The 25,087-nt window shown below is 38.5% G+C and overlaps 1 protein-coding gene across 1 annotated transcript in view; it reads left to right on the forward strand.

Moving 5' to 3' along the window:
* Nucleotides 1–25,087, forward strand: part of SGK1 (serum/glucocorticoid regulated kinase 1) — a 108,350-nt gene that overhangs the window by 35,450 nt on the left and 47,813 nt on the right. Inside the window, exon 2 of the mRNA XM_032339454.1 lies at nt 6,910–7,125. Coding sequence (XP_032195345.1) covers nt 6,910–7,125 — 216 coding nt within the window. The remainder of the gene's footprint in view (nt 1–6,909; nt 7,126–25,087) is intronic.

Raw genomic sequence — 25,087 nt, forward strand, 5'->3', positions numbered from 1 at the left:
TGAATGCACTAAGAGACAGTAGCCAAGTGAGGGAGAGGTAAAACAATATTAGAAAAGGGATTTCTTGGAGGAACCAGGAGGAAAGTTTCCAAAACTCTGGTGAATGAGCCGTGGACAGGCCGCTCTTTCTTCCCCAGGGGTCAGCCTAAGCATCACCATATTCCAAGCCTCAATTTTCATCCACAAGCGAAATAACAAATACCATCCTTTAGATATAACTGATATAACTTTAGATATAACTGACATAACTTCTTCCTGCTTCTTTTTTTTTCTTCTTTCTTCTTCTTCTTCTTCTTCTTCTTCTTCTTTTTAATTTTCTAAATCCAGAGAAGACCAATTCAAACCAAAAGGATTAGCCCATATTTTAAAGACTAAGAAAAATATTACTTCTATTTCAAATGGAAACTTTCTGTCACTGAATTCCTGAGCTTTTTCTTTTTCTTTTTCTTTTTTTTTTTTTAAGATTTTATTTATTTCCTGAGCTTTTTCTATTTACAGCTTGATGGGGTAGGGTCTAGTGAGTGCCTCAGTGGGGCAGAGGAAGAAGAGGAGTTTATATTTGTGGAGCTGGAAGTATAGGGCAAAGGCCTTGTTTGGTGTTAAATTCTCTGAGAACTTGCTGGGGTGGGAGGAGCCGGCTGGCAGCTGTATGAGGAGAGGGAGCCCTGGGTACTGCCCAGTTCAGCAGTGTCATGGAGAAGGATGGAGCTATGTATGTCCTCTCTTTCCTTCCTCTTCTCCTGGTCGCCCTGGCCGCCCACCCCCTCCCCTGGCGTGGGGAAACACCAGGTTAGACAGAGAATCTAGAACAGGATGTAAGTGCATTGGTCAATGCTGAGAGGAGAGGACTGGGAAATCCCAAGGGCAAATGGCACAGGAGGATGGGGAATTCCAAAAGGCACTCAATCTTCTCAGGGTGCCTGGCCTGGGGAGGTACTACTGTGCAAGAGAAACAGTTACACAGAGCGTATTTATCACCTTAATAGAGGATGGTAGCAAAGCACGTTAAGAACTATAAGTGAATATGGTTGTCAAAAATAAGCAAGCAATTCCTATTTTTATTGCCTACTGTTTGTAAGACCATATGCCAGCCTCTGGAGAATTAAAAAAAGCCTAGAAGCTGTTCTTACCCTTATGGTCCAGTTGGAAAGATGACATAGGCATAATAACAACCAGTGAGCATAAAAGTTCCAAGGTTTGAGGAGCCCGAGTGGCTCACTCGGTTAAGCTTCTGACTTCTGCTCAAGTCATGATCATGGGGTCCTGGGATCGAGCCCTGCAACAGGATCCCGGCTCAGCAGAGGGTCTGCTTCTCCCTCTGTACCCCCCTCCTATTTTCTCTCCCCACATCCCCTGTTCTCTCTCTTTTTCTGTTCTCTTTCTCCTGGTCTGTTTCTCTCTCAAATAAATAAAATCTTAAAAAAAAAAAAAAGGTTATATAAGTTTTCATGTAAGTAAATAATAAACACTACAGATATTCAGAGGAAAGAAAACTATGTGATGACCCATACAGCTAGGGTGAATCAATCAGATTACTACCACTGACCTTATATCATATCACTGTTATATTTTAAGAGCCATGCTGTGAAGCCCCTTCAGGCACCAATGTGTGAGAGGGATTTGCTTCCAGGAGCCTTCTCCTGACTTACATTAATGTCATAACCAACCCACCAGCAGACACCTTCTGGAAAAGAAGGAGGTGTGGAGGTCCCTTTTTATAGCCTATTGAATTATCCAAATAATTCCCACTAGAAAACTCGGTTGCTATATCTGAATTGAAAGTAATTGTGGCATCATATAAACAAAGTCAGTTTTCTCTAATAAAAACACATGCCCCCTGGAAATTGCAGAGTTGTGTCCGACGTCAAGGTCACTTGGATTTTAAGGAAAGCACAGCTCTTCACTTCCAGAAAACAAAAGGAATGATGAGATGAGCATTATTATGAGTTCACAAATAAACACCTGAACACTCTGTAAGTTTTCTGCATCAGCTGATATCATAACCAGCTAAACCATTTTAAATTAAGAGTAATATCTGTTTACTATTACATAAGAGGAAAAAAAAAACCACAAGTGGAAAATCCCTAGAAGCTGGCCAATCTATTTAATCACATCTGGCAATTTTCTAGTCTGTGGGATTATTGCTTTTGGATATCATTTTTTTTTTTTCGAATAAAGAAATTAATAAAACCAGGGCAGACTGGATTTAACAAAGAAATTGGATTAAGATTTTATGCAAACGCTGTTCAGTAAGAGGAGCCCTATGGGTAAGGGGCAGGGCCGTACTCTTTCACCCCCGATGTCTGGAGAAGTAATGGCTTCTGAAAAAATGGTCGGATGCCGTTGGGCAACAGGCTCCTATAAAGCCCGAGTGAGGGAATTCTGCATGTGTTCAGGGTGAGGAGGGTGTCTCACCCTGGTCTACGTTTGTTTACAAGGCTCTCCACCGACGGTTGCTGAGTAGCTCGGAATAAAACCAGGGCCCAGATGGCCGAGGAGTCAGGGCAGCGGCTCACATCCGGGCATTCACTTCTCTCACACACACAGCTGCCGCAGCCTTCCCGGAGCCATTGTGACTGGTCTCTGAGGAGCTCCCAAAGCCACTCGCAGGCAGCTACTCCCTCCGGCAGAGCCTGAGGGGACACAACAGGCCTGTTGTAGCTCCAGCCCCCTCAGGGGCAGAAGCAGTGGTGCTCCACTCACCGGTTTTGGAGGGCACCTTGCTGGACGCCAAGGCCTGAGGGGGAGCCCCGCGCTTCACTCACCGCCCAGCCACTCTCCGGAGATGGAGTAAACATCATAAACCCAGTCCTTAACCAGGCCTGGATAAACCACCTGGGAGGCTATGAAGCCAACAAAATGCGCAAAGGAGTAGCAGGGAAGGAACGTGTTGAAGTCAGAATAAGGACCCAGCAGAAGGAGATAAAGCATTTCAAAATCGATAGCCGGTCATGAATGCCAGCAACAGTCCCACAAAAAGGACCACTGCATCTCCTTTTGGAACTCCTTTCTCCCTGGTGCTTCTGGAAAAATGGAATATTTCTAAATTTCCCTTGCCACATTCTCTGTGGAGAGAGAGAGGCAGTATCATGTTCCCATGTCCTTAAGACTCAGAATGGGTTAATTTGTTGAAGGTTATTCAGAACCCTGGGCCTTTCTAATGAAATATCACCCACACCCACACCTTGCCCTCCTGGAACGTGTTAAGGCACAAAACACATTCCTACTCTCAGAAGACTTGGGTAAATCACGTATTTCAGTAAGTTTAAGTGGAATAGATTCTAATAACCAGAGCCCCTTATCTTACAGAAATATGAGCTTAGTACCTAGATCCAGCCAAGTCATTGGGTTTTTCCCCTAAAGACTTCAGTAGAATATGGCTGTTTGTTTCAAGTCTCCAATTCTTGTTTGCAGCTTGAATCTTTCCTCTGAAATTCAGACTTGATGGTCTAAGTGCCTATTTGATAGCTCACTTTGATGTCCTAGAGTCTTAGCACCTCTGAAGTCTTTACTGAAAGGCTTCCTGCCTTCTCAGGCCCTCCCACCCCCAGTGATCCTGATCAATCTTCTCTGCTTTATTTACCCTCTTACATATTATAATTCACTTATTCATTTTACGAATCTTTATGAATGAAATGAAATTTTTTTTTTTTAAAAGAACGAGGAATGAATGAATGAAAGTTAAAATGTTGAGAACATTAGATTGTTTTTGAGAAAGTTAGAAGATGGGGCTCCGGTGGCTCAGTCAGTTAAGCACCTGTCTTCGACTCAGGTCATGGTCCCAGGGTCTTGGGATCAAGCCCCATGTAGGGCTCCCTGCTCAGCAGTGAGTCTGCTTCTTTCCCTCTGCCCCTCCCCCTGCTGCTTTTCTCTCTCTGGCTCTCTCTCAAATAAATAAAGTCTTAAAAAAAAAAAAAAAGAAAGGAAAAGGAAAAAGTTAGAAGATATCAAATCATTTTATTTCTACTCCATGGAATTCTACTTCATACTTATTTCTACCTGGTAGAATAACTTAAGGAGGTGGCTTGGTGGCTCCATTGGTTGGGTGTCCAACTCTTGATTTCAGCTTAGGTCCTGGTCTCTCAGTTGTGGGATGGAGTCTGGCATCAGGCTTGGTGTTCAGCACAGGAATCTGCTTGAAATTCTCTCTCTTCCTCTGCTTCTGTCCCTACCCCAGCTCATGCACTCTCGCTCTCCCTCAAAATATATTAAAAAAAAAAAAAAATTTTAAAAAAAAAAAGGAATAACTTCAGGAGTTAAATTGTGACCCTTAAAGGTGTGAGGTCTATTTAACTAGGGTTTTTTTTTATAACCTTGTTTATTTGTTTGCTTGGGGGTGTTGTTTATTTGTTTTGTTTTTAAATTTAATTGCACTCCCAGTTTGCCATAGTCCCTACCACTCCCTATGTTCATATGCTGGTCTTAGGCCTTTACACATTTCCTGTTCCTGCCAGCCTCTGAAGACACTGAGTTTGCCAACTTCTACCCTGGTAGAAATTGGTTCAATCAATTGCTTAAACCATTAGGTATAGTTTTGACCACATAATAATTTACAGTGTATCTTTGGGCAAATTACTAATATCTTTGGGTATCTTCTAACTCTGAAATTCTATAAAGACATCTATTGGTTATTTGACAGCATATGCTCAAGGCAATCTCTTTTGGATAATTCTTAGCTGGGCATCAAATGAAATGACAATTCTCTATGTGATTCTTAGTCCCAGTGATCTCTAATATACAACAAATCAATTAAGTTTATAGATCAGTGTGTACTTTGAATTGAGATATAATGTCTCTAAATTCTCTTCCTTTGATAAAACCGGTTTGTTTTTTCTATAATGTAATGAAAGCTTAGATTCAGTCACAGGGACATTCTTTCATTATAAATTGAATAATTGTAAGACAGTATTATATAAGATTTACTCTAAATAAACTTGTCCATAAATTTAAGATATACATTTCAATATACTAAAATTCTTAATCAGTCAGGCCATATAAATTCATTTGAAGATAAGTCTCCTTAAAATTCTATTCACAGAAACCCCAAAGTTAAATCTACTTGGCAAAAGAGACATTGAAAGTAAGCCAGAATAAAAAATTGAATTTAAAACAAGGTTGGCAACTAGTCAAGAATGGTCACCAGACTTCAAGCTCAAAACTTTCCGAGTATAGTACTACAATTTTCCATCTCTAATGAAATTTAGTACTTTTCAGATTGATGAAAAACACATTTAGTCTTAACATCAGGAAGAGAGATTCTATCATAGTTTCAAACTTTTAGAGTTTCATTTAGACTTTCATTAATGAATCAAATAAACACTGTGAAGATACCTACTAATATGTTAATGGGACCTTGGAGTGCAAGAAATACTCAAGGATACCTCCCAAATATTAACATATTTATTAGGATGGTAAACCTGAAAAGAGAAATGGCTATTGAAAAGAGTATATATAAATAAAGCAATTAAAAGACACATATGTAACCAAAGAAAGATATATGAGGATTTTAACTTTAAAAGACATTGTTCTTTGAAAAATTACAATGTAAAAAGAAGGAAAACTAAAACACCTTTAATCAATGCATATAACAATGCATATAACAGTTTTTATTTTGCCTGTTAACTTTCTTGTTTTATCTGTAGGTAGAATATACATTTTTATATTTGTAATTATAGTGTCTGAACAATTCTGTATTTGGCCTTTTTTCTCCATATAATTATGTTCTAAGCATTTTCCATACTACCAGAATCTTTATATTTAATTTTAGTGGTAGCATAATATTCCACCAAATTTCTTAATTCTTTTTTTTGCTATTGCAATTTTAGTTTCTTCTCAGTCTATCCTTAAAATATTTAATTGTAACATTACTATTTATAATTCAATACTGTCATTTCATTTCTTTGTTCTTTTGCTATATGCTGATTTCACCAATTGGGCTAAATCCTCAGGAGTTTCAAAGATAATGGAAGACACATATTAAACCAAGATACATTTCTAGCATTCAGTGACCACAAATCTTACAGTGCTGTAATGCTTGTTAAAATTCTATTCTCATAAAGGAATAGATTTGGATTCAAGGTGACTTTGCTCAATACCAGCATTGTGCCTTGGGGGAATTTGCTTCAGCTCTCTGTGCCTTTGTTTTCGCATCTGTAGAATGGAATTAGTAATAGTAAAAATTGTTCTGAGGATTAAGCAAGACAACCTATGTCAAACATTTACAACAATTCCTTGTATATTTAAAGTGCTATAAAACAATATCACTTTTCATATTAGAAAAGCTTTCTATATTCTCTGTGCCTTATAGGAATTCTACATGTAAAGAAGACAAGTGGTAAGTTTTCAAATTTTAAAAACAACTATGAAATAATTTCTTAACCAGAAGCAACTTCTTTTATAATCAAGTTTTTTGCAGTAGTGAGATATATGTCAATTCATTTAGCAGCAATTGGGTCTTAAGCTAGCAATCATAGGTTAGTGTTTCCTCCAGTAAGAATGGCTAGCAATTTGTCTAAGACATTTGTGAATCATTCTGTCAGCTTTATCATAATAGTAAGAAAAAAAGTAAAATAGCCACCATGTACTCGAACACTATATGCTAGGCAAAACAACCGGACATTGAAAAACATTGTAAAACCTTCATGACAACCTGGAAGGAAATATTATTATCCCAATCATCCCCAGATGGGGAGACAGACTCAATGAGATGAAATAGCCAGACAAAAACCACACATGCCTAAGAAGTGATTGGTCCGAATTGACCCATTTGGATTGTATTAAGACTTGAAAGATGGAGAAGTCATGAGACTGAACTCTCCTTTCATGAGTATCCCTTCACCAAGTTTCCCACTGGAGTCTCGTTAAATATCACAGGAGGTAAAATGCATTTTCTTCTTTTGTGTGTTGTAGGTACGAAGATGGATCAAGAGCCCAATGGTCAGTGTGGACAAGCATCAGAGTCCCAGCCTGAAGTACACAGGCCCCTCAGTCATGCACATCCCTCCAGGGGAGCCAGATTTTGAGTCTGCCTTGTGTCCAACATGTCTGGGAGACCATACTTTCCAAAGAGGTGTTCTCCCTCAGGAGAAGGAGTCATGTTCATGGGAAACTCAGTCCGGGTGTGAAGTAAGTTCATTTTTGTTCTGGATCCATTATCCTGAAAGGATTCTAGGCCAAGCATATTTAATACATATGTATGAAGCTTCTGAGGAAAATACTGAATGTGACATTTTCTAGCCCACTGTACTCAATGGGAAGGGGGAGAGGGAGAACCTCAAGCAGGCTCCACACCCAGCATGGAGCTCGATGTGGGGCTTGATCCCACAAACCTGAGATCATGACTAGAGCTGAAATCAAGAGTCAGACGCTCAACTGACAGGGCCACCCAACCACCCAGTACTATTTTTTTTTTAAATAGCCTTTATTTACTGGAAAAGTTTTAGCTCCACAGCAAAATTAAATGGAAGATATAAAGATTTCCAATGTACTCCCTGCCCCCACGAAAGTACAGCCTCCTCCACCCCAACACCCCTCACCAGAGTGGTATATTTATGCCAATTGATGAACCTATGTCGACATATCATCAGCCAAAGACATAGTTTCCCCTTAGGGTTTGCTGTTGGTGTTAAGTTTGGACAAATTTATAATGACATGTATCCATTATTAGAGTATCATATAGAGCAGTTTCACTGACCTAAAAATCCCCTGTACTACTCCTGTTCATCTCTCCCACACCCTGGCAACCATTGACCTTTTTACTCTTCACAGTTTTGCCTTTTCCAGAGTTGGAATATAGTTGGAATCATACAGTATATGATTCTGACTTTCATGCAAAAAATATATCGTAACCCTCATTGACGAGTTTATAGCTTTCACTGAAATATTTATCTCAATATGATTTGACCCACAGGAGAGCACCGTATCAACCCATAATTCACTATTTTCCCCATGGGTAGTATTCATATTTTTTATATATACTCATATTTTTCACTAAGACTTATTCTTTTCCTACTCCGCCAAGAGTTTTGTTTTTTTATTTTTCAATTTTGTAAATCTAAGAAAGCCAAATAACTGACTTACCTTGCAGGTTTTAAGATATCAAAAATTTAAGATTGTATTTTTCACGTATAATTCAGTGAGGCTTATATTTATTTTGACTTTTTAAACCCTTAGATTAAATGCTTATGTTATTTTTATTATCTTATTGACATAAAACCACAAATTAGGAAGACAGAATATGTTATTACAAAGTACAATTAATTGCAAATCATCTACTGATACATTATTTTAGAACAGTGCATTATAAGATGATAAATGTTAGTAACTCCTTCCTGCCTTTTTTTTTTTCCCTGAAGGAAATGTTTTCCAGAGATAAAAGAATCATTTCAGCTGTTAAAAATGCTTGAATCTGAGTTCAATTCTAAGATATGTGATATCTCCGAATCTTTTTCCTGCCTACTTTCTAAGGTTATTGGAAAAATCAAATGAGATAACACATATAAATTATATCATAAACTAGAAAGTGCCATGCAAATAGAAATCATTATTACTTATGCTGATCTTCATAGTAGCTAAGCCTATGAATCTGTAACACTAAATTAGACTTCCATGACTAAGTTAACACTTTGCTGATCTATGAACATTTGTCATGGCACATTTGTTGTTTAGCTAGACACTGACTCAACTCCAGGTTGACCATAAAAGACAATAAATAGATTCTAAATGCAAGGATTAACAAACTTTTTCTGCAAACGGCCAGATAGTAAATATCTTAGGCATTGCAGGACATTTAGTCGCTGTCATTTCTGTTCAGCTCTGCCCTGTAGGGAAAGCAGCCATAGATAATATACAAATGAATGGGCCTGACTGTGTTCAAATAAAAGTTTTTATTTACAAAAACATGTGGCTGGTCCACCAGCCTTAGTTTTCAGACTCTTAGACTCTTAGAGTCTAAAAGAATTTGCCAACTCCTCAGAGTCTAAAGAACTATTCATAACTTAGAGGTAGAAAGAGGGCTCTAGAAATCCTACACAGAGCACAAAGGCCTAGTACTAACTGTTTACTTGAGGGCCTGGTATATGCCCCATTTGTTAGGAGCTAGGGATAGATTAATGAATAATTGGAATTCCATATAAGAAGAAACAATAAACAAAGAGCTGGAAGGAATTTAAGGCAACACTGTGATTCATCCTTCTACTTTATCTGAAATAATAGGTGAATCATTCACTGATTTACAATGGATAACTGCCTCTGACTTTGCTAAGCTTTTTTCTTAAGGTCACCACGAATCAAGAAGACATTTGATGTGTTAACAATTTAACAATGAACTTATAGTTTCTGATCTTATCAGAATGAAACCATGAGATAGTTCCTTGAGAAGGTACGTCTGTCTTTTTAGGAAGTGGCCTTATATGATGAGAAGAAGATGGAGAGGCTGTTAGATACACAGGGCTCGTAGTAAAGACTCTTAAATTTTGCCTCCAACAACTCCTGATGTGGATAATTTTTTTTAAAGATTTTATTTATTTATTTGACAGAGATCACAAGTAGGAAAGAGGAAGGCGGGGGCGGGGGGGAAGCAGGCTCCTGCTGAGCAGAGATCCCCATGTGGGGCTCGATCCCAGGACCCTGGGATCATGACCTGAGCTGAAAGCAGAGGTTTAACTCACTGAGCCACCCAGGTATCCCTGATGTGGATGATTTTAAGTAAGTCATTAATTCATCCTTTCCTTTCAGTGTTCCCTCCTATGAAAATCAAGATTATTCATGCTTGCCATCTGGTCTTTCTGGGGGTTTTTTAGTAATTTGAGGATGAGGGATTTTTAAAACATTTTGTAAGTGTAAACTTATGTATAAATAGTGTGCTGGAGTCAGGCAACCCACATACTGATGTCAGCTCTGCCACAAAGTCAATATATGAACTTGAGCAAGTCACATAACCTCTCAAACATACGAAGAGCCTAATCCAGTTAACGCTAAACCTCTTTTTAGTCTGAAATCCTATAGTTGGAATTGATCTATAAATGAAAATAAACTCTGTATCTGGCATGAAAAGATAAAACATAGAAAATGAGGTAAAAATGTTTCAAATAAAATAATAGCGCAAATAGAGTACTAGTCCCTTAAGAATATGAGGGAGGGGGTGGGTTCTGACTTTAAAAATAGTACATTCTAAGGGCACCTGGGTGGCTCAGTTGGTTAAGCAGTTAAGAGTCTGACTCCTGATTTTGGCTCAGGTTATGATCTCAGGATTGTGGGATCGAGCCCCCCACGGGGCTCTGCACTGAGTGTGTAGCCTGCTTAAGATCCTCTCCCTCTCTCTCTGCCCTTCCCCTGCAACTCATCTGTGTGCCCTCTCTCTCTAAAAAATAATAATTCAAAAAATAGTACATTCTAAATGCAACTTTCAATAGCCAGAACTTGGTAAAAGTTATATTGCAGTTACTTTGTGCCAGGCTTTGCCAATAGTCTAGTTAGGGGCCTTTAAACATATTTCTCCCATGGAAGATGTTAGGATATATGTATTGCCAATAAATCACCCAAATGAATACCAATATTGTGATATCACTAGTAGTGCTGTCTAAAATGGACTGTTTACAAATTAAACAGAGCTTTATGGAAATGAGATGGAAAGATGATAACACTGAGCTATGTAAGTTGAGTAATTACTACTGAGTATTACTGAGTAATTACTGAGTAATACACACTAGTGGAACTCAAGTTGTAGCATTTCTGTCTGAAATCAACTTTTGGTCCATATAGAAATGGAGACTTAAGTAGCTCTTCATTGGGTACATGTTGACTAAACATATTTACAGACTTTGTTCTGTACCATCTCTCACAGCACCTTCAACATCAAGATCAACCAAGCTGAAAGGAAAAGAGAAAGATCTGTTTTAGAGTAGGGATAAGGAAGGAAATCTAGAATGAAGGAAAGCATAGGCAGCCTGACGGTATAATGTCTTCCCTCCTTCCTGCTCTAAATGACAGGAAAATATACACACACAAACATTTTCATTTATAATATTGCTAGAAAACAAGACATGCCATTGTATAAATAAGAGACAATGAGGAATCTCTGAAAAACAGAAGGCAGGTAGGATTATGAAGTCCAGAAGGAAACCACAATCCAAAAGGGTCATATCAAAGAACCACTCCAACAGATGGGAACACTGCAAGCCTACATATTCGAAAGGACTCCGTAAGTAGGAAAATAAAGATGTTCTGGGCAAGGTCTAATAAAAGGAATGTAGTTTTAGCAATATAAATTTTAGACAAGATACAATCTAAGACAAAACAATTTTGAAAAAACAAAGAGGAATATTTCACATTGATGAAAGATACCTGCCAAAAAGATAAAACATTCACAAACCTGGGGCACCTGGATTGCTCAGTTAGTTAAATGTCTGCCTCTTGATTTCGACTCGGGTCATAATCTCAGGGTCATGATCTCAGGTTTGTAAGACTGAGCCCCATGTCAGGTTCTGTTCTTACTGGGGAGTCTGCTTGAGATTCTCTTTCTCCCTCTGCCCTCCCTTTGCCCCATATGCTTGCACTCTCTCTCAAATAATAAATTAATAAATCTTTAAAAAAAAATTCACAAACCTTTTTGTACTTAATAAGACAACATGGAGGTCTCTAAAACAACCACTAATAGAAATACAATGAAAAATTAGTTGATTTGTGTCATAGAGGGGAGTTTTTGTCATGCTTCTAGAGTCTTCCGAGAAGACTAAAAATAAGTCAGGATAGAGGATTTTAATAAAACAATTAACGAAATATGATTTATGTAGAAATTTGTATCTAATAAACAAAGAAAACACATATTTTAAGCATACATGGTACAATTGCATAAACTGACCAAGAATTAGATCATGAAGCATATTTCATCAAATTCCAAAAAGCAAAAGTCACACAGACCAACGAGCTGATTACAATTTGATAAAATTAAAAACTAACAACAACATGAGAGCCAACTGCCATCCCTGGCCAATCCTTTCACCTAGAATCCACAAACACCCTACTATTAACTCTGAATTTATTTAGAAAATGAAAAAAGGAAATTAAAAACTTTTAAGTACTTATTCCACTGCCAAGAAAATGCAAAATAAAACTATGAGACTGTATTTGTTTTGAATCGATTAGATTGTTAAAAGTTGAAAAGATTGATAATGTCATATTGGTGAAAACATCGGCCAAAATGTTACTGGTAGAATTTTTACGGCAATGTTCCTCTATTAAAAATTCTTAAGATCTCATACCTTTTAATTTAGCAAATCTGTGTGTCCACATCTACCCTCAGTACATCCTTGCTTGTGTAATGCTGGGGATGGGTACAAGAATAACCGTTGTGATATTGGAGGTGGCAAAAAAAAAAACAGGGGAGTGGGGGACCATCTGTGGGTAACAAGACTGTAAACTCAGAGGGAATTGTTGATTATGGCATCTCCGTATTGTGGGACAGTATATAGCAGTTAAAAACAATGCCCATATATACTGATGTATCCCAAGTTATATTAAGTTAGGAAAGCAAGTTGAAGGTGAATAATATACATGTATATATATAAAATATGCATATTATATATATACAACATTAGCATTACCACATTTTTTTAAACTTCATATTTTTCTCTCAATGTGTATGTATGTGTCTATCTATGAATGTGTGCACACATGTTTGTATGTCTGTGTGTAAAAATGCAAGTAGAAAGATCTGGAAGTATGCTCACCAAACTGAACTGGTAATTACCCCCTTCTGAGGATTAGAATAGAGAAGTAATGAGGTAAGGGAAAGGTAGTCAAGAAGGACTTCAGCTTTGTCTCTACTGGTTGAGTTTTTCAGACCATAATAATATATGACCCATGAGTTTGGGGAAAATGCCATGTCCACCAGGAGACTCACTTGTAGAAAGTAACTAGTTACAACTCAGCCTATCGGTTGAAAGTCAGGCACCATCACGAAGATGGCTTCCCACCTCAAAACCATTCCATCACTACAGAGAAAGACTCCTGGAGGAAAATGGACAGTGCATGATCTTTGTGCTTCCACGGCACCTAGCTTCTACTTCTGTTTGTCAGTTATGCTGCCCTGCCCTGTTTGATGTCTTCATTGTGTCCATTTATTCTTTACACTCTCTGCAGTCATAGGGTCTAATGTTTGTTCAACTTCCTGTCTCCTCCAGACCCTGTATATGCACTGTAAGTTTGAGGTGTTCTTTTTTTTTTTTTTCCTCATTGCTTTTATTAGCTGAAATTGAAATTTTGTTCATAAAAGTTTTTTGAACATGAAAAGCAGAGACTAAGGCCGCAAACTCTGCAGCCCATGCTGGCTGGAAATCCTATGCATTCCAGAGGCACTGCATGGCCAGGGCTCACGGCTGATTCTCATTAAGCTTGCCCTCTCATATGGGATAGATTTGGCAGAGGGAGGATTTCTTCAGACTCCTCTGTCTTCCAATGGAAGGCAGCTCAAGAGGTGCTTAGTCAGCGACCAACAGCTGAAGCCGGGGCACCCTGCACTGTTTTCCAGGCCCGAGTGAAGTCAGCCCTCCAAAAGGAGCCATCTGACTGGGAGAAGTTATTAACACATTACTACAGACAAAAGAATTAACCCTGAGTCTTTGCTGCGATGAAATATAAGGTCACTGCCCCTTCTTCCTCCTCAGAGACTCACCAAAGACAATAATAGAAGGCACTTCTAATGAAGCAGACTTTTTACACAGTTCTGGGAGCAAGTCAGCCCCAAGAGGCTTCTTCAGTGTTTGAGAGACCTTACCTCCATCTGTTGGGCTACCACGGCCCAAGGAGGCGCACTGTTGTTTTATTTATTTCCTCTCAAAATTGTTGAGCTCTTTCTTTGAAGCCCAGGAAGCTCAGTACACAGTGGTCAGCTGAGCAATAGTTTCCATGCTGGCTTACTTTCATATCGCTTTGAGTTTTTCTGATCCTTCTTAAGAGGAGGCTATAAAAAATATACTTAAATCATCCAGATGGCTTTATAGATTTCTGGTTTCTTTCAATTTACATAGTAAAAAAAAAATTTTTTATGAAGGCTTATAGGGAATAAAATAATAGTGCTTCTCTTGCCCTCTTCCCCCAGTTTTCTACTCTTGGCATGACATATTATGGTCTCCGAAGGATGTAGGGTGATTTCTAGGCTTAGCACTCATAATGGTTCTTGTTCTGCACCGAATTTTATGCCATGTAGTCTTTGGGAAAGCTCTCATCACATAAAACAAAAGATGAGACTGCTAAGTGGGGAGGGGGGACAAGAAAAAGAGCCCCCTTTGTTGCTCTATATATTGAGAATATAGTGGAGTAGATGGCATTCTATCCAAAATCCTGGGTTCTACATCAGGCTCTGCCTCTGGCAGATCACGTGCCCGTAGTCATGTTTGTTTGTTCTTCGATAGTCTGAGGCTCTCCTGCAAGCCCTGAAGAAGAAAACAGTGCTGCCCACCTCACAGGACCCCTCGGTGAGAGGATGAGGAGCAAATGAGCTCCTAAGAAAAACAAAACCATAAGCAGGAACACCTGGGTGACCAAACGTTTAAGCACTGGACTCTTTGTTTCTGCTCAGGTTGAAACTCGAGGTCCTGAGATCGAGCCCCCTATAGGGCTCTGCTCTCAGTGGGAAATCTGCTTAAGATTCTCTCTCTACCTCTGCCCGTCCTGCTTGTGCACTCTCTGCATGCCCCCCCAATAAACAAATAAATCTTTGGGAGAAAAAAACATAAATAGCATTTGAAATATTATCAGTTGGCAAACACACCTAAGTGTAATAAAATCTGGAAAGACTTTAAAACAAGTAAATCAGTCTTAAGCAAAACATTCATCACATTTCTACACTTTCTTCATTAAAATAATAATAATAATAATAAAAGAATACTACCTGGAAAATAATAAGTCTTAGGAAACATTAAAAATGACTCACTAAGTTACCCCCTTAGGATAGTGAAAATCTCTTTAATTACTATTGCCATTATATATCAGAAATTATTATTCTAATACAGAGGCAGAATTAGAAGAAAGGTAGTTTTACCTGCCCCCCCAAAAAAAATAACCTTGGAAATCTTTTCACTAGAAAAGCAGCATTTTAAAAAATGTGTATTTCAAGCAGGGGTATATAAAATAGAGGAAACTCTATTAGTTTCTCTTTTATGTTTTCAATATTTTTTTCCTTGTGTTCTACAGTAATTTGAAATGTCCTAAGTGACTTCTAATTCAAGCAAGTCTCTTTGGCCAAGAGCCAGAGGGAAGATTGCCTTGTCATCCTATAGCTTCTGCTAAGAGCTATTAGCTGGCTGAAATACCCATTTTTAGGTTTTGTGTCTTTTAATATCGTCTACCTCTTTTCTAACTTTTCTGCATGATTTTCAAAATTCAGATAAGAATTATTATAGCAGCTTTATAGACATGTGGGAGGGAGACAAACCATAAGAGACTCTTAATCTCACAAAACAAACTGAGGGTTGCTGGGTCGTGGGGGAGTAGCGAGAGGGTGGTTGGGTTATGGGCAGTGGGGAGGGTGTGTGCTATGGTGAGTGCTATGAAATGTGTAAGCCTGATGATTCACAGACCTGTACTCCCGGATCAAATAATACATTATATGTTAATAAAAGTAATTTTTAAAAAATGGAAAACTGCTAGCCAATTTAGATCTTTTAAGGAAACAAAAATGCTGCTTTTCCTGTTTAAGGAGTATTATGAGTAAATTTTTAAATCTGAAAAAAAAAATCCATTTTCTTTATATACCAGCTATGTTTTGGTGCATGTTCTCCCTTGGTTCCCCACCTCCCTCCCATCACCTGTGTACTTATCTTGTACCTGGTTGTTGTCATAGTGAATATGTGATAGTGAAGCTGCCTTTTTCTCACTTAGCATTCATTGTAAATATGTATATGTTGTCAACGTAAGTTTAATAACTATCATTATGGTCAACATCACATCAAATTGATATCATGGTATGTAACCATCTATCTACTGTTAGTCCTTTCATGTTATTAATTATTTTTCTCTTTTTGATAAGGCCACAAGTGATTTTTTTTCCCTTCAATTTGAATAACTTTGGGATAAATCGAACCTTGGTATAAATCCCCCATAATAGAGTTTTAAGATAATTACTGTGCTTGTCAATATATTACTGGGACCAATTTAGGAAGAATTGAGTCAATCCAGCATTATATGAACAAAGCTACTCCACTAGCACACTCTCCCTTGAAGGTGGCATGTTTTAATTTTTATACTTTAATTAAATGATACTTCAGTGATGGGATATGCATTTCTTTGGTCACCAAAAAAAAAAAAAATGAAGGAATTTTTCCATTTTAAAATGTGTGACTTGTAATTCATCATGGGAATGATTTCATTCTACCCTGCCTCTTTCTCTGTTGCAATTTTGTGTTCATTTTCATCGAGTTAAATGAATCCTTTCTATATAGATTTAAATTGTCTTTTAATCCAGTCTGTGTCAGACTTTTTTTCTCCCAGTCTGAGTCTTGATTATTACATTCTCAAAAAATGAACCAGGTCTGCTTTTTGGACCATGAGAGGAAATGTCTGTGTTCGCTTCAAGCTAAAATGGGCACACCCTCTTCCTTCAGAAAAGGTACTGAGTAGGGACCTGCTGCCAACAGAAGGGTTGCATGGGAAAGAATGCCAGGTCCAAGGTGAGTATGGCTTTCTGCCTGTGCCATGTGTACATTTCATATCTGGCCAGACAGCTCGATAACCAGGAAGCTGTCTCCTCCTTGTCCAAGAGTGCTTCTGTGGTTCCAGTCCATGTTTCCAGGGTTGTTAGAGCCAGGAGGCCACCTCCATCCAGTTCAGTGCTGCCTTTCTCTCCCAGAGTCAAGACCAGGGCTCTGGAGGAGAATTCTGCCAGGATCCAGGGCATAAAAGGAGGCAGCGTGGACTCCATGTCTTCCAACCAAAGGACTGTTTACACACAACTTGGCACATGCTTCTGCTGTGTTTAAAGACATGATTCAAGGCACAGAAGTTAAATTTTAGAGATGAAGCTTGGGGGTATAATAAGTTTATGCCTGCAATCATATCTCACTTCATTTTTACAACCCACGCTCTCCTACAAGTTATATACTACTAGTACTCCTCCTTCCCAGGTGGTAAGTCTGGAAGGGGATAAGGGAATCCATCCAGGCTATTTAGGACATAGAATATTCCAGGAAAGGTCCCCCCTGCCTTCTAGAAATCTCTAGCCAGTGCTTACGCTTACTCTTGGGTTGGAGCATATCTTGCTGGCTCTTGTTACATGTAACCAAATCTTTCCTGCTTCTAATTAAACTTATTCTTTTCAGTATAGTCCTTCCCAGAAAACATATAGCTATTTTCCACTAAAATAATAGTAGTATTTCTTCTTAGTAGTTTTGAGACTGAAAATTTTAAAAGAAGACTTTTCATAAACTACTAAAAGTCTACAAGCAAGGACAAAATTTAAGAAAATAAAGCAAAATTTAATGGTATGCCATTAGATTTTTTGCCATTATTTCATTTTTTCCTCAAGGGTTATGCTATATTTTCCCTGGATTATTTACTGAAATGATAGAATTTGATCTATTAAATAGTATCCTTGTAGTATAAACTACTCTATAGAGAATAAATTAAACCAAGAAATGAAAAATTGGGGGGAAAGACATAATGGTAATTTCTTAAAACAGTGAAACGATTCTAAAAATTACCTGTGGGAGCCTGAAAAGACTCTTCTTATAAACCTTTTAAAGAAAAAGGAAGTAAAAGTGATTAATATATCCTTGATATTTCCTATTCATATAATGTAAATTGCTCCTCACTCATTCTGCTTACAGAGAACTTCAGACGAATACTTATGGGCCAAGACATGCATTGGCCCTTGGTGTTCATAATAAATAAATCATTTTATTTTCACTTGTCACTAATGTTAGAGCCCCTTGTCCTTGTAGCTAGTAAGTAAGTCAATCTATTCCTAGGCAAGACTCTAGCAAAGCTCAATTTGAGTGACATCATCTCTTGAGAGAATCATCACAACCAGCTGAGTACACCAATATTATTTAAGTGACTCAGCTCTATTCCATAAGAAGATTAAACTTTTCTTATCGACCTTGAGTAGCAGACACTGGCATAAGAACATATAAAACTCCCTTTGAAGTCAAGCCAAACTTCACAGCTTGCTATCTATAATTTTAGTTTATTTTTCCAGTGTCCATCAGCCTTGATAACTGTAAATACATAATTCTATTCTCAAATCACTCTTCTCTCTTACTCTGGTAGGTGTTTTCCCTTTGACTTGATTATAAAATAAACATTTCAGGAGATTCACCTAGATTTCTATTTGAGGGAAAATGCAAGAATTCAACAACTCTGGATGGGTTAGAGAAGTAGCAGACAGGTGGCTCCCTAGGTAAGTAATAGGGAGCAGGGCTTCTAAGTCTTTATAGATTAGAAAATTCTAAATGCATTAACTTGGTGGTACCAAAAGAGGAAAAGAAATTAATGACCCTTAGAGTTCTCTTTTTGGCTTGAAGCTGCATGTATCAGCAATACTGTGTTATTTTTAAAGTGATCAGTCTGATACCAGGATGAAGGCAGACCTTTCAGCTAGTAACCACATATGCAAAATGGTGGCAGGGACACAAGAATGCCAAATCCCCTCTCAGCCCACGACCAGAGCCTTGGTTTGTTCTCTCAAATAGTGTTTGTTAAGAGTTTCTGTATAGACCAGACAGTTAAAGTATCCCATGCAGTGCTTCCAGGAGAGTGGCGAAATATTCACAAGTAACCAGGCAGTCATGATCACTGGGATACCTGCTACCATAGAGGAAGGTAGGGACTGCACATAAGAGGGTCCCGTAGGTGATGACATGGGGACCAATAAAGGCTTCCCAGCAGAAGAGTAGTTTTGACTAACTGGTAAAGGATGAGTAAATTAGTGAGGTAGGAAAGGATGGGGATAAGAAGCCCAGGCAGATGAGACCAATAACCAAATGTCTGGAGGACTGAAGTAACCTAATAAAATTAAAACTAGGAAAATAAAACTGAACTGGAAAACAAGAATCCAGGTCATTAAAGCTTTTTGCAAGGCATTTAAAATAACTTATATACTATCCTCAGGGAACAAAAGTCCATTTAAATGTTTCAATCACAACAGTGTTATCATTAGGCATAAAGAATGGATAGGAGAGAGTCAGATTCCAGAAATTCTTCCTTTGGAGATTTATGGCCTAGGGTTAAGGTTTATGGTTCTGACCCTGTTAAGGACAAATGGGCCTGAGATTTAATACAATAAGCTTCGTTCTTGTTTTGTAAAGAGAAGCAAGGATTTCAGATTGGGGAAAGGCTGATACTAACCAAAAAGTTCTCATTACTGAAATGGGGGGGGGGGGGCTGGTTTCAAAAGAGGGTCAGAACCTCTGAACAAACTTTGTTTTTCATTACATTTGCCATTATTTAGTGACTAAAGAGAAAGGTGAAATTAGGATGTAGAATTGAAAAGCTTCAAAGAGGATGGCAATTAGGGGGAGGGGAGGATACAGTGAGAGAGAGGAAACTTTTTGGGTGTGATACCAAAGATCACAGGCTATATACTCCATTTGGTGTTTGACTTGAGAAATCCCACAGCCTCTTGGAGAAGTAGAGTGTCGGGAGGTCTGAGTCAGGGAGTTCTGTTTGGTAAGATTGCTTGTCTATGAATAAGCAAAAGCTGTAACTAGTTGAAGAGAACCAGTGTCCCTAAGGTGTGTCTGCATAGGTGTCACCAGTCTTTGTATGGAGGAAATGACATTATTGACATTGTATCAATGTTGGGTCTGAGCTACATTTCCTGGCATTAAAGACTGGATTTGTACTGATCTGTTTATATTCTCTCACATAATCTCACCATACTCTCATAGAACAAATTTTTAGTAGACTTGGAGGGTTAGTCTGATTGACTTCCTCTGGGCTTGAACAAGGGGCCTTGGCCTTTAACACAATGCTTTCATCAACTATACTAATCATACCCATAGCTTTAGGTAAAAGCAAGTGGAAAAAACAAAAACAAAACAGAATTTGAAGAAATGCTTTTTTGAGTAATTTCTAGTCCCTGAAGAATGCAAAAGTTCCAATTTTCTTCATAATTGAAATCCTAACAGCTATAAGAACTTGATGTTTATCAAAGATGCAAGCAGAAGTCATAAGACTTTATTTCATGGATTAAGTCTAAAAGCTATATGCATTTTCATGAAGGCTCATAATGGACTGGTAATGGTTATTACGGATGATAATATTTATTTAGACAAGTTAGAAATACCAAGTGTAAAAGATGTTTAAAGCAAAAATGGCATAGACCATTTCACAAATGCACAGACCGAAATTATCTATAATTTTGGTGAATGGCATAAATTGTATGACATAGAGTTGGCTGTGGCTTTCATTTTCATCATAAGGACAGCTTATAAATCAGTGACATGACTCATGGGTCTCAGGGAGGGTGCATCAATCTAGCACCTGCTTCCCCAATCCATCAAGTTACATTTCATATCCAAACACAAATAACCGTATTATTAACCTCAGTCATCAAAATTCATCTCTCAGCATGGAAAGGATGTGAATGTTTAAGCTAATAGGGTTTGCTTCCTCCTTGTGGTATAACCCATGCACTTAATTCATAAAAACAGTGGCGTTTCTCTTTGTTGAACATCTCAGGGGTCAATGCTATTTTGGGTTCTGTGTTTGTGGCTTTGTGTGGGTGATATAGGTAAATTTTACAGAAGGCCACAGCAGGTGTGACTTTGAACTAAGTCCATGTGACAAGCAAGAGCATGCTGCCTAAACCTTACTTTGGGGAAATCCAAGCTTCGAAGTGGCCATACAGGATGTTTCATCAAAAGAGGGATTTTCCCCTCTACTCTTGGACACACTGCTTCCTTCCTCTTCCTTAACTCTGCAGTACAAAAATATTCTCAAAGCAGCTAACAATATGCCATGTCATGGGTGACCGCATTGGAGGAGGGGGTGGGTAGGGATGGAGAACGGGGAGTAGTTTAAGCTCTGGGGTTTAAAAGGGACAGTAAGAACAAACCTCTGAAACACACTGGTCAGCTTGTCATTTCTCTGGGCTTGTTACTTGATATTACCCAACACTAAAGAAAAAAACATTGGTCACTGGCCCGCATATGCATCCAGCATCATTTTGGAATTAGATCTCCATTGAAAGCCCAGCTCTAACATTATCTGTGTCTTAGAGTTTCCCTGTCTGCAAAATGTATAAGAATACAAACTAAATAGATTTGCTGTGAGGTTTCAGTGAGAGAAGATATGGACACTTACTTCATTTCTCTCTGCTTCCATCATCCCCCAAACCCCATTTTAGTCTCCCAAGTCTAAAAGAAACAGGCCCACACAGTGAAATTTTATCATTCCAAATCACGTGTAATGTGCCAATCTACTACTTCTCTTCACCTTATAACGTGTATCCATTGGATACTAGCCTTATTAATCACAAGTTTATGTCCAGTGCTTTTTTGTTCAGCAAAAAGACAAAAGAGGAAGTAGAGATCACAAAGCAAGTACATGATTGAATGAGTTTGTGTCAGTATAACTTCTAAAGAACAAATGAGCCTTTTATTAGTCAAGGTATTAGGTCAACTTATTCCCAGTCTCAGTTGCTATGTCTGCTTTCCAAATCTCTTGAGCTAAAACTAGTGAGAGAACTGGAGGAAAGGTCTTCAAGTGTACCCTTTCTCTAGGGCAAAATTTTTAGGATTCCCACTCCCAGTTCTGAAGGTTGTATCTTCACTAAAGACTGGTTATTGACAGAATCACACAGATTATTTGCCCAATCCACACTGTGACCTGAAATGTTGTCATGGAAAAATAATTATGTTAGCATTTTATCCCATGGAACTTTAGCCTCCCCCTAACCTCCTGGAAGGACAGATTTTCTGTAGAATCCCAGAAGGCATCTCAAGCAGGTGTGTCCTTCCTTATCTTTATTTGTAAGAGATCATTGCTTCCCCAGAAGACAAAACTATTATGGCCTAAAACATAAATAAAACCACAGCTCCTAGATTTTTGTATTGTTGTCTAGAATTTTCTTAGATTCGATTTTATTATTTTAAACCTTTTTCTCATCAAGACCATTTTTTTCACCTATAAAGATAAAAATGGAATTGAGTATGGAAAACGTAAGTAAAAATTATCTATACATTGATGAACAACATCTTGAGCTTTCTGAGAATACACCAGATACTATAATTCCTCTGTGCAGCATTAGTGAATAATACAAATAAATAAATCACTAGTGATTGAGTTTCTTCAAGGACTGTATCTTAAAACTATAAATTACCATAAAAATAACAAGGCTGTAAATTGGTATGTAATGAATTGCCCCAGTTATACTTTTATAATTTACTTTTAATATGCCTCCATTCAGGCAATTTAGAAGTAAAGCTTAATCATTAGTGTATTAAAGATGGCATAGATTCTTGAGTATTCTCAGATTAATTCATTAGAATCAATTCTGTGTTTCCGGCATCAGAAGGCAGAAGCTAAAAAGGGAAATGTATTGACGACAATGCTTTTAAGTTTTTTTTAATTTGGAAGGCATGAGAATCTTCTTGAGGTTTTTCCTCACTAGTTGAAATATCTGTTCCAACTGCCACTGTATAATCTAGATTACTCTTTTGAACATACAAAAAAGTCTAAAGATTTGAAGCGTAATAAAGCGACATTAGCTACCTTTCACGTGCTCAAAGCAGCCCCACCACTGGCCCAGACCACCTGTTTCCCTCACTCTCATGCCTTACTGCAAAATCTCATTTCAACATCAACAGTCCTTCCAATTGCCACCACGTTCCTCAAACGGTAGTCCTGCTCCAACTCTCCAACTCTGGGAGTCCTGAGTATGACCACTGGGCACTCACGGCCGTTCACTCAGGCCCTTCTCTCGTTTATCCTTTTTCTCACCCAGCACTGCCATGGGCCCCCTGCCTTCCCCATTCTACAACATCTTCTGGGACTGCTGTCAGTAAACGACATTAAATCATTAAACTTTTCCTCAGAAGCCTCCTTCTGCCCTCTTCTCTTGTTCTGGAAGATCGGGGTATGTGCCACATATTAAACAGTGTTTGTGGGCCAACTGTATTTTGAAAACACCAGGTGATATGTCTCAGAGACATTCATTTGGACCATGTGCTCTGAATCCCCATGAGGGAAGAGCCTGAGCTTCCCCACATACATTGGACTAAAAACGATTCTTAAAGAAACATCTTTTGGAAAATGCTGCCTTAATTGAAATTTGGCTTTGTACTAAAGGTGACACATCTTCTCCATGACCCTCAAGCATGAACAGCTTCTTCTCCAGCTCCCTCTGTCTAGAGGCTAAGAGCTTGGTGGCTACTCTCTAACTTAGCTTTCAAGAACTTCAGCAGCTCTACTGAGCCATGCCCTTGACACTCATCACCTACTAGGTCTGCAAGATTCTTCTTCCTCTTCTTTAATCACTTTAGTGCCTGATGTAACAATTTTTCTCTTACTCTTTGTCGTCCTGGGAAAATTTAATATTCACATTCACCTGTAACAGTACCAATAATGACACTAATGATCACTAATATGTCATTTTGAGTATCTACTATGAACTACGTATCTTAGCGTTTGATATGCAGTATCTCATTTAATCTCTACAGTTATCTCCTCCCTGGCTGCCACTGCTGTGCCCTGTTCCTTCATCATGCCCTTCATGCATTGCCTTGCATGGCTGCTCCTTGTCATACAGACATCATGGTTCTCTTCTGGACATTCCTACAGTGTGCTTGCTGCACTGTGGACCCCACAAGCTAGCCATAGTTTGTACGTAGCGTAGAGCAAGGGTGGCACTGGCTGAATTTGCTGGCAGGTTTATAAAGCACATTTATTACCATTTGAGAGGTCATCTTTGAATGCAGTGTTCCTCCCAACCACCCGAGGCCATCAAGCAACATGACCTGTCTCCTAGAGGCAGCTTCAGTGTTTGCTGTCATTCCTTGCTCCTCAGTAGTCCTTTCACTATGTGGGCAGCATATATTCTGTAAAGTCACAAGCTGATGAGATGTTGGGATCAGAAGGGGCATAAAATTCATAGACCCAACCCCCCCACCCCACTTAGAGTTAAAGAACTGAGGTCTGGAGAAGCCCATAAACTGACATTATCCTCAGAAATTGCCGAAAGATTAGGTAAAGATAACAGAATTTGCTTATTCCTTTTCAAAAAGGGATTTATTTTTGTTGACTATATCTTTGATGACTTTTTATCTACCAGGTTGTCATGATTTTAGATACAAGTCTGTTAGTAAACACCCTTTGCACATATATTTATCTTGATCATTCATTCACTAATTGAGAAACTGATGTGTTGTCAGAGGGAAGTAGGGCAGCCTGCTTTCCATAGCAGCATAGTGAGGTTCTCTCTGTTGGGTGGGACATTTGGTTCAGATTTCCTTTGCACCAGATGGTTGTCCCCCAAAGGCCCCAAAGCTCCCGGGATCATTAGGATTCCAGATGTGCTTGCTACTGTTGATCTGGGGTGATGTGACCACACTTTCCTCCTGCCAAGTATGTACTCAGCTGTTAGACTGAATTCAGAAATATTGGCTGGCATGCTTCTAATAAATTGGTAGTTTTTATTTTAATTTTGAGCCTCCAAATAGGCTTTATCCAGGAAAGATATTTAGGATATATAGATAGTAGTTAAAAACCTCACTGTATGAAGAGTGTGTTCTAGAATCGTATTGGTGAACATCTGAGACCATCTAATTCCCAGGCCCCAGAGTTCCAAGGCGTCCCCTTTTTTAATGCATTGAACTTGTTCTGAATCCAATTATACTCTTTCCATTTTGCAAAATATCTCATTTCGTGTATTCGACAGTAGAATGTACTTTGATATTGGGGGGAAAAAGGTGTTTTTACTTTAATGTGCTCCAGATTGGAGACCCTCATTAAGGCTGATCTGCCTTCTCTCCCAGCTGTGCTAATTAAAATCACTCATTATTTCCATGTCAGTATCTCAGGATCATCTTTTGATGCATGAACGTTTGAAGGAATTGAAAAAAAAAAAAACTGACTGATTTTGGGAGTCATG

This window comes from Mustela erminea, chromosome 4 (genome assembly GCF_009829155.1).
Source record: "Mustela erminea isolate mMusErm1 chromosome 4, mMusErm1.Pri, whole genome shotgun sequence".
Lineage (NCBI taxonomy): Eukaryota > Metazoa > Chordata > Mammalia > Carnivora > Mustelidae > Mustela > Mustela erminea.